This window comes from Lampris incognitus, chromosome 13 (assembly GCF_029633865.1).
Source record: "Lampris incognitus isolate fLamInc1 chromosome 13, fLamInc1.hap2, whole genome shotgun sequence".
Classification (NCBI taxonomy): Eukaryota; Metazoa; Chordata; class Actinopteri; order Lampriformes; family Lampridae; genus Lampris; species Lampris incognitus.
This window is the reverse complement of record NC_079223.1, coordinates 36,210,080-36,220,327: the sequence shown is the minus strand read 5'-3', so window position 1 is coordinate 36,220,327 and position 10,248 is coordinate 36,210,080. Positions and strand designations below refer to the sequence as shown.

The 10,248-nt window shown below is 43.7% G+C and overlaps 1 protein-coding gene across 1 annotated transcript; it reads left to right on the top strand.

Moving 5' to 3' along the window:
- The first annotated feature begins 4,861 nt into the window (after positions 1–4,861).
- LOC130122518 (cyclin-dependent kinase 9-like) lies at positions 4,862–6,040 on the top strand. The gene has a single exon (XM_056291448.1). The coding sequence runs from the start codon at positions 4,862–4,864 to the stop codon at positions 6,038–6,040; it is 1,179 nt and encodes a 392-aa protein (XP_056147423.1).
- The last annotated feature ends 4,208 nt before the right edge of the window (positions 6,041–10,248 follow it).

Sequence of the window (10,248 nt, the reverse complement as noted above, 5' to 3'; positions counted from 1 at the left end):
AAATCCGAGAGACAACCAAGCCACAGCTCGACTGAGCGGAGGTGGCAAGAATCCTCAGAAAACTGGCTGAACAACCATAACTTAACCCTGCGTTAACCTGCCAGGGCAACCATGACTTAACCCTTAGTTCCTGGGTTGAATTCTGTCCCCAATACGTGTCCACCACAGTGAAATGATTTCCGTGTGTGTATCAGTACTTTTTGAACATTTTCAGCACATTTTAACAATACCGCGATAATACTGATAACCGTGATAATTTTGGTCACTATAATCGTGATAAGAAATTTTCATACCGTTACATCTCTAATCACCCGTGAGATGCTTCTACATCTTGATTGGAGTCCACCTGTAGTAAATTCAATTGATTGGACATGATTTGGAAAGGCACACACCTGTCTATATAAGATCCCACTGTTGACAGTGCATGTTAGAGCAGAAACCAAGCCATGAAGTCAAAGGAATTGTCGGTGGACCTCCGAGACAGGATTGCATCGAGGCACAGATCTGGGGAAGGGTACAAAAAATTTCTACAGCTTTGAAGGTCCCGAAGAGCACAGTGGTCTCCATCATTCGTAAATGGAAGAAGTTTGGATCCACCAGGACTCTTCCTAGAGCTGGCCGCCCAGCCAAACTGAGCAATCGGGGGAGAAGGGCCTCGGTCAGGGAGGTGACCAAGAACCCGATGGTCACTCTGACAGAGCTCCAGCGTTCCTCTGTGGAGATGGGAGAACCTTCCAGAAGGACAACCATCTCTGCAGCACTCCACCAATCAGGCCTTTATGGTAGAGTGGCCAGGCGGAAGCCTCTGCTCAGTAAAAGGCACATGACAGCCCGCTTGGAGTTTGCCAGAAAGCACCTAAAGGACTCTCAGACCATGAGAAACGAGATTCTCTGATGAAACCAAGATTGAACTCTTTGGCCTGAATGCCAAACGTCACGTCTGGAGGAAACCAGGCACCTCTCATCACCTTGCTAATACCATCCCTACAGTGAAGCATGGTGGTGGCAGCATCATGCTGTGGGGATGTTTTTCAGCGGCAGGAACTGGGAGACTAGTTAGGATCGAGGGAAAGATGAATGGAGCAAAGTACAGAGAGATCCTTGATGAAAACCTGCTCCAGAGCGCTCAGGACCTCAGACTGGGGCGAAGGTTTACCTTTCAACACGACAATGACCCTAAGCACACAGCCAAGACAACAAAGGAGTAGCTTCGGGACAAGTCTGTGAATGTCCTTGAGTGGCCCAGTCAGAGCCCAGACTTGAACCCCATTGAACATCTCTGGAAAGACCTGAAAATAGCTGTGCAGCGACGCCCCCCATCTAACCTTACAGAGCGCGAGAGGATCTGCAGAGAAGAATGGGAGAAATACCCCAAATTTAAGTGTGCCAAGCTTGTAGCTTCATACCCAAGAAGACTTGAGGCTGTAATCGCTGCCAAGGGTGCCTCAACCAAGTACTGAGTAAAGGGTGTGAATACTTATGTACATGCAATATTTCAGTTTTTTATTTTTAATAAATTTACAAAAATTTCTACAAAACCTCTTTTGCTTTGCCATTATGGGGTATTGTATGTAGATTGATGAGAAAAAAAATGAATTTAATCCATTTTGGAATAAGGCTGTAACATAACTAAATGTGGGGAAAGTGAAGGGGTGTGAATACTTTCCGGATGCACTGTATATCTGAAACATGGATGAGCCCTGAGAAACGTGTTGAGTTTGAGTTAGCTGGATACGAATTGTCTTATAAGAACAGGAGGAACAAAAATGGAGGGGGTGTTCCTTTGTATATGAGTAACAGCCTCAATTACAAGGTGGTAGAAGTTACGTCAACAGCTGGTGATAATGTGCTGGAATTTATTACAATTGAAATCTGTATGGAAAAAAAATGTAATTGTAAGTTGTATATACAGATCACCGGGATCAAATATTAAAATATTTAAGGACTGGATAGAAGAAATGCATTCAAAATCAACACAAAAGGATATGTTCATATGTAGGGATTTCAATATAGACCTATTAAATCCAAATAAGCACAAAAAGATAGAAGAGTTCATTAATACAATGTATAGGTTAACTTTATATCCTAAAATCTCACTAGACCTAGCAGAATCACACCGCACTGTGCCACCTTAATAGACAATATATTCACAAACATTATAGAAGGCAACACTGAGCTCAGACTTATAATAAATGACATCAGTGACCATCTGCCAGTTTTAACAGTCTATGACTGTAATTTTAGGGAGAACAAAGTTCCCAACAACATTAAATATATGAGTAAGAACCGTGGAATCCATGAATGCTTTCAAAAATGAATTACTAACACATACCTGGAATATAGTATTCAAAGAAAAAGACACTGACAAAAGTTACGATTCATTCCTAAACATATTTCAATCCTTATATGACAAAAATTGCCCAACTGAACAATTCAACAGTAAACAGAAATATAAAGATAGTCCATGGATCACAAAAGGACTACGTAACGCTTGTCATAAAAAAAAAAGCTCTATAAAAGAATTCATAAAGGACAGGACCATTGAAGCCAAAATAAAATACAAAACATAAACACAAGCTAACTAACATTATGAGGATATGCAAGAAGGAATACTACAACAAAGAATTGGAGACCAATAAAAACAACACCAAAGGTATATGGAATGTGTTGGAACAGCGTTATTAGAAACTGATCTAGAAGGCCAAGCTGCCCTCAATATTTTACAGATAATGATAAGACTATGAATAACATGGTAGATGTAGTCAATGGCTTCAACAGATTCTTTGTAAATGTGGACCCAAAACAGAGAAAAAAAAATCAATGACATGCAAACAATCGGAGGGGAATGATAGTGATTATGGGGATAGAAATCCAAGTTAAATTTTTCTTAGAGCGGTAGAAGAGAAGGAAATCATGGACACTGTAAACATATGTGAGAACAAAAGATCTACTGACTGGAATGATATTGATATGACAATAGTTAAAGTGATCGAAGGTATTGCAAAACCACTAACCCAAATCTATAACATGTCCTTTCAATCTAGTAAAGTTCTAAGCAAAATGAAAATCACAAAAGTCATACTCTTCTGTAAAACCGGAGTTAGACACCAATTTACAAACTACAGTCCAATTTCATTATTGTCACAATTCTCCAGAATATTGGAAAAACTATTTGCTGCTAGACTAGACAAATTCATTGAGAAGCACAATCAGCTTTCTGATAGCCAGTACGGGTTTCAACCAAACAGATCGACATCTCTGGCGCTCACTGAATTAATTGAAGAAATAACTAATTGCATAGACCAAAAAAGTTTGCTGTGGGAATATTTATGGATCTAAAAAAAAAAAGCTTTTGACACTACTAATCACAATAGTTAATAGACAAATTCTAAAGGTATGGTTTCACAGGGGTGGTGCAGAATTGGCTAAGAAGCTATTTAAGTAACAGGCAGTAGTTTGTAAAGATAGGCGAACGTAAATCGTCATGCATGGATATTACTTGTGGTGTACCCCAGGGGTCAGTTTTGGGTCCAAAACTGTTCATTCTGTACTTAAATGATGAATGCATGGTATCAAAAGCATTGAAATTTGTTTTATTTGCAGGGTGGTTACCGCAATAGAAATGGAAAAATGAAATGGGAAAAAAAAACGGTTGTTTGACAAAAACAAAGTATCCTTAAATCTGGACAAAACAAAATTTATGTTGTTTGGAAATTATAAAATAAACACCAAAGTAAAAATAGTGATAGACAATGTCCAACTGGAAAGAGTACATGAAAATTAATTCCTAGGTGTGTTACGAGACCACAAACTCTGCTGGAAACCTCACATAACATACTATGTGCAAGCAAAGCTGGCAAGTAGCATTGCAGCTGGATCATAAATCATTGTACACTCTGTATTGTTCATTTATTTTACCATATCTGATCTACTGTGTGGCAGTATGGGGTAACACCTACAAAACCAACCTGCAACCATTATGTATGCTACAAAAAAGCCATAAGGATGGTTAATAATGTAGGATGTCGTGAACACACCAACATGCTGTTTTTAAAGTCAAGTGCCTTGAAGTTCAGGGACTTGGTAGAATTCAACACAGCACAAATAATGTTCAAAGCGAGAAACAATCTACTACCAAGGGGAGTATAATTTGAGAGGGAAACTAAACTTCAAGAAATTATGTGTTTGTACAGCTTTGAAGAGCATGGGTGTTTCAAACAGGGGTAAAATTGTGGAACATTCTGAGCATGGAACTCAAACAAAGTACAAACTTTATGCAGTTCAAGAAGTACAAAGGACTGATTATCAATAGACATAGGGATGACAAAGAGTTGTGTTAACGGTCTTAAATTTTATGTATCTAAAAAACATTTATTAATTTTTTTTTTCATTTTTCTTTCTATGACACCGAGTGGATATTTGGGTTGTACGTTGCATTGAGATTTGTTTATTCTTGGTAGATGACAGGATGTGTTTTCTTTTTTTCTTTCTCTCATGTCTTTTTGATGTTTTTTTTCTTCTCTCTTATTGTTCACAGTAGGTGAGTTTGTATTGTGCAGCACAACTTGCATTGAATTTGAACTATACAGTACAGTGGTAATTGAGTTTTAGATGTATAGTAGCTGAATTAGCCTAAGAGTAGGTGAGAAGAGGTAGGAAAAAAAAACAAGTGTATACTTCCTCGTACTCCTTTTCGAACATGTAACAAATAATTTGATGCATAAGGCAATTTCTTTGCTGAGTTGGATGTGTCGATTTTGTTGATCACTTCAGATTTTTGGCAATGACTCATCTGTATGTTCTATCCTGCTTATTTACATGTTCAAAATAAATCATCGTCATCATCATCAAATAGATGGAAATGCAACGGGACAAGGCCAGTAATGCTGTCGGGGCAGAAAAGCCAGATGTGGAGTTTGCCACCATGTTGAAATACTGTGACGGCGTTGAATTTCCTTTCTGCGATGAGTTGTCCAAATATGAAAAGCTTGCTAAAATCGGCCAGGGGACATTCGGTGAAGTTTTCAAAGCAAAGCACAGACAAACTGGAAAGAAAGTTGCACTGAAGAAGGTTTTGATGGAAAATGAGAAAGAAGGGTTTCCGATCACAGCTCTTAGGGAGATCAAGATCCTGCAGCATCTGAAACATGACAATGTTGTGAATCTGATTGAGATTTGTCGAACCGAAGCCAATCAATTTACTAGATACAAAGGGAGCATCTACCTGGTGTTTGACTTCTGTAAGCATGACCTGGCAGGGCTTTTAAGCAATGCAAATGTCAGGTTCACCTTGGCAGAGATAAAGAAGGTCATGCAGATGCTGCTCAATGGACTGTACTACATACACAGAAACAAGATCCTCCACAGAGATATGAAGTCAGCCAATGTGCTCATCACCGGAGATGGTGTACTGAAACTGGCAGATTTTGGTTTGGCACGGGCATTTAATCTGGCCAAAATCAGCCAGGGTAACTGCTACACTAGTCGTGTGGTCACTCTCTGGTACAGACCCCCAGAGCTGCTATTAGGTGAACGAGACTACGGACCCCCAATTGACCTTTGGGGTGCAGGCTGCATCATGGCAGAGCTGTGGACCAGATGTCCTATTATGCAAGGGAACACTGAGCAGCACCAGCTTACTCTTATCAGCCAACTTTGCGGATCCATCACTGCTGAAGTATGGCCTGGTGTGGACATGAAATATGGGCTCTATCAGAAAATGGAACTACCTAAAGGCCAAAAGAGGAAAGTCAAGGATAAGCTCAAAGCTTATGTTAAAGACCCTTATGCCCTAGACCTAATTGACAAACTGCTGGTGCTAGACCCAGCACAGCGCACAGACAGCGATGATGCGCTCAATCATGATTTCTTTTGGTCTGACCCCATGCCATCTGACCTCAAGAACATGCTCTCTGCCCACAATACTTCCATGTTTGAATACCTGGCTCCACCCAGACGGAGAGGACATATGCGCCAGCAACAGCCTAATCAGAACAAAAGTCCAGCTACCACAAGCCAGACTGAGTTAGATCCTGTATGAACAACAAGAAAATATGTTGTCAGTCTTGTTGTTTAGTTGACTTTTTTTTTATATGCCACAAAGAACATTAACAGGGCAGGCTTTAGGTTGTGATGTTTATTACCTTTGCCTTTATCTAGGGGTTTTACATTAAAAGAGTTTGTCTCTTTTATTGCCTTTTGGAGTGTTGACAACACGCAGCCAAGACAGTATTTCAAAGACTGACTGAACAACTCCCACAATCTTGATGGTTTCAAGTTGAAAGACAATTATTTGCCTACAGATGGAATTAACAGTACACTCTTTATCTGCAAAGTTGTAAATACTGTAGCGACAGGAGAAGATGGTCTCTGGACAGAGGGCTATGTGCTGAGGAGGGGCAAGGGATTGTTGGACTGTTAACGTTCATGTTCGGATTGTTATGTGTTCAAATGTTGGGTTCATGTTTTGATTGTTGTTGTTTTGAAGTTTGACTCGGACTGGGTAGACGACCATTTGACTGACTGACTGTAGGACCATGACTGTTACTTGTTAAAGATCTCTGTCTCTCCATTCTTCCACGCTGGTTCACCACAATACTTTCACGCTGGTACCAGCTCACTCTAACACTTATGGTCAGTCTTTAAATTCTTTTTATATATGTTGAATAAAATCGTGTTCTAAAAATCTGTAATATCTTAATATTGGACTGCATGCTGTTCAGTGTAGTTTTTAACCAGCTGTACTTTAATGGTTTTTGACCCACTCAGTAACACGAATTGTAGAGCGATACGTACATGTTTTTTGTTTTTTACATTTCGTATAGTGCATGGTGGCACAGTGGTTACTGTGTGTGTGTGTGTGTGTGTGTGTACATACACACAGAGTGTTGTGATGCGTCTAGTGCAGCAGTGTGTAGTTGGAGGGAGGGTGCACGTGTTCTTCCAACCCGCTTGTGTCCTTCCTGCCCTTAGCTTGCTGCCGCTGGCTAGCCTTTGTGGCAAATAGGGAAGCATCCTAGCGTGTAAGCCTTCCCTTGCCAGTACATAGCCTCTCCTTCACCAAGACTCCTGCCAGGCCTCCCCGTGGCCACACATGGTAACTGGGGTCTTGCGGCCCCAGGCTAACTTGGCAGGGGATCTTGGAGCAGCAGTGGGCCCCAGAGATATGGTGTGCAGGCCCACCCTGGTGGACACACCCTGGCACCTATCAACCACTGCCCCGCTGCCTTGTGGGTGAGTCTGGAAGACATAAGGCTAAGGGAGCTTACCCCAACAGAAAAGCAAGCTGTGGCGGCACGCTTCGAGGCGGTTTCCAAAAAACTGGATTTCCGGCAGCCCCCTGCAGTTGTGTGGAGGTGCCGGTCGTCTAGGGATCCCCCTTGCCATCGGAACCATCTCCTCTACAATCAAGTCATGTGGCGTTGGGAGAAGCGCACCCCCCATGCCACTTTAAAAACCATCTCTGCGCAGGTATCTTCTGCTATCTGAGTCCTCAAAGGACCCACAAATAGAAGAAGATGGTCATCATCGGGCACGATGGACAACCAGCAAGCAAGCAAGTGGTTACTGTGGTTGCCTTATAGCAAGAAGGTCCTGGGTTTGAACCCTGGGGTAGTCCAACCTTGGGGGTCATCCTGGGTTGTCATCTATGGAGTTTGCATGTTCTCCCCGTGTCTGTGTGGGTTTCCTCTGGGTGCTCTGGTTTCCTCTGTCAATCAAGTTGCATTTTATATAGCGGTTTTCTAGCTGCAACAGCCACTCAAAGTGCTTTACAATGACAGTTGACATGTAGGTCAGGTGAATTGGCCGTACTAAATTGTCCCTAGGTGTGTGTGTGTGTGTGCGTGTGCGTGTGCATGTGCGCGTGCGTGCGTGTGCCCTGTCCAGGTTGTCTCCTCGACTGCCGCCAAATGACTGCTGGGATAGGCTCCAGCATCCCCGCGACCCTGACAGCAGGATAAGTGGTTTGGATTATGGATGGACATTTCAAATACTATGTTGACATGAATAAACTTGATGTAGGTGTAAAAAAAACAAAAGAAGGCTAGGACGTGTGTGCTAGCTCTCATGTGATCACCGCTCACAAAGGGTAGCGGAGCCGAAACGTGCCAAACATTCATCAAACGCACCTAAACTGAAGTGCTGCCCGTCCCTTGCGTGATCACCACAAACCAGAGGTGGCAAAAGTACACACATTCTCTACTCAAGTAGAAGTACAGATACTTGTGTAAAAATGGACTCTGGTAAAAGTAGAGTACTGACTCAACTTCTTTACTCAAGTAGAAAGTAAAAAGTACAGGCTCTGAAATGTACTCAAAGTATAAAAGTAAAAAGTACAGGCTCAGCCATTTCACCATGTCACCTTTATTTTTTGGTCAAAATTACATTATCATTGCGTTTTAATTTAGTTGAAGGCACAGATTAATTTGAAAAGTCTAGCCCAAAAGTAGTCCTTGGAGAAAAGATTTTATGAATTCAAACATCCATGACTTCCATCAAGGCACCGTAAATATTCGCCAGAGAAGTAGATCATTTTATAATAGGCCTATCCCCTGAAAATATGAAGAAAAAAATCATGCAACAACACCGGTATAGTCCCCCCCCCCAAATCGTTTAGCTCTACTATTATCTTAACCATTCGAACTTCAAATAAAATTACGTGTCTGGTATCGCAAGACTATCAGAGATCATCTCCGTTAACCATTTAGAGACTGACTTAAGAGTCTACAAGGTTATAATGTTAATAATTGACAATTCCCCTCAAATGCATTAAAACTAAAGTAACAAATCTGTTTTGAAAATTTAAGGTGTAGAAAGTACAGAAATTTGTGTTAAAATGTAGGGAGTAAAAGTAAAAAGTTATCAGAAAAATCGATACTCAAGTAAAGTACAGATACCTGTAAAATCTACTTAAGTACAGTAATGAAGTATTTGTACTTTGTTACTTCCCACCTCTGCCACAAACACGCGTCATGCATGTTATCTGGTTAATTTACATGCATAGCACCTACCAGAGAGGCCCGCGTCAATGTCTCTGGGAGACATTGACGCGGGCCTGTGGAGGTCGGCCTGAGGAGCAGAAGAGGCAGCGCGGGCCTCCACGGGGGGAGGAGGCGGAGCCGGGGGACGACCGCGACGAGGAGGTTGGGCCAACTCCAACGGCTGCGTCAAGTCCAGGTGTGCGGGTTTAACTCGGTCCACTGAAACATGCTCGGCCGTGCCCCCAAAATCCACCACCAAGTGCTTAGTTCCCCGTTCCAGGACGCGGAAGGGGCCGTCATAAGGGGGTTGCAGAGGGGGGCGGTGTGCGTCGTGATGGATGAACACGTAGTCCGCTGACTGCAGACCTGGGGGCACCTGGGACACCGGAGCGCCGTGTTGGGCGGTAGGGACGGGTGTGAAAGCTCTGACCCCGTCCAGCAAGGAGGCTCGTTGGTCCACAGCTGACCAGGGATGCGTTGCGTTGGGCATGAAATCGCCTGGGACTCGCAGTGGCGTGCCGTACATCAGCTCTGCAGAGGAGGCTTGTAGGTCTTCCTTCGGGGCGGTCCGCAGGCCCAGCATGAACCATGGGAGCTTGTCGACCCAGTTGCAGTCCTTGAGAGTAGCCCGAAGCGCAGCCTTCGTGGACCGGTGGAAGCGCTCACATAGGCCGTTCGCCTGAGGGTGGTAGGCGGTAGTGCGGTGAAGCTTGACGCCCAGAGCCTCACCCACAGCATTCCATAGCTCTGAGGTAAACTGTGGCCCGCGGTCAGATGAAAGGTCGGAAGGCGTACCGAAACGTGAGACCGACGACCCAATAAAAGCCCGGGCCACATCAGCAGACGTCGTGGATGCCAGGGGAACAGCTTCAGGCCAGCACGTAGTCCTGTCCACCATAGTGAAGAGGTAGGTGAACCCATGGGAGGGGGGTAGGGGACCGACCAGGTCGACGTGGACATGGTCAAATCGTCTCTCCGGCACTGCGAAGCGTTCCAGGGGCGCCTTAATGTGGCGGTGTATCTTAGCCCGCTGACAGGCAACACACGAGTCGGCCCACACTTTCACATCTCTCTTAAGTCCCTCCCACACAAACTTAGCAGAGGTCAGGCGCACGGATGGCTTACCGCCTGGATGAGAGAGGCCGTGCACAGCTTCAAACACGGGGCGTCTCCAGCTGTCCGGGACGATGGGCCTGGGCTGTCCTGTGGAGACGTCACACAGGAGGGTGACACCTGTGTCGCTGAAAGGAACGTCCTGCAGGCGGAG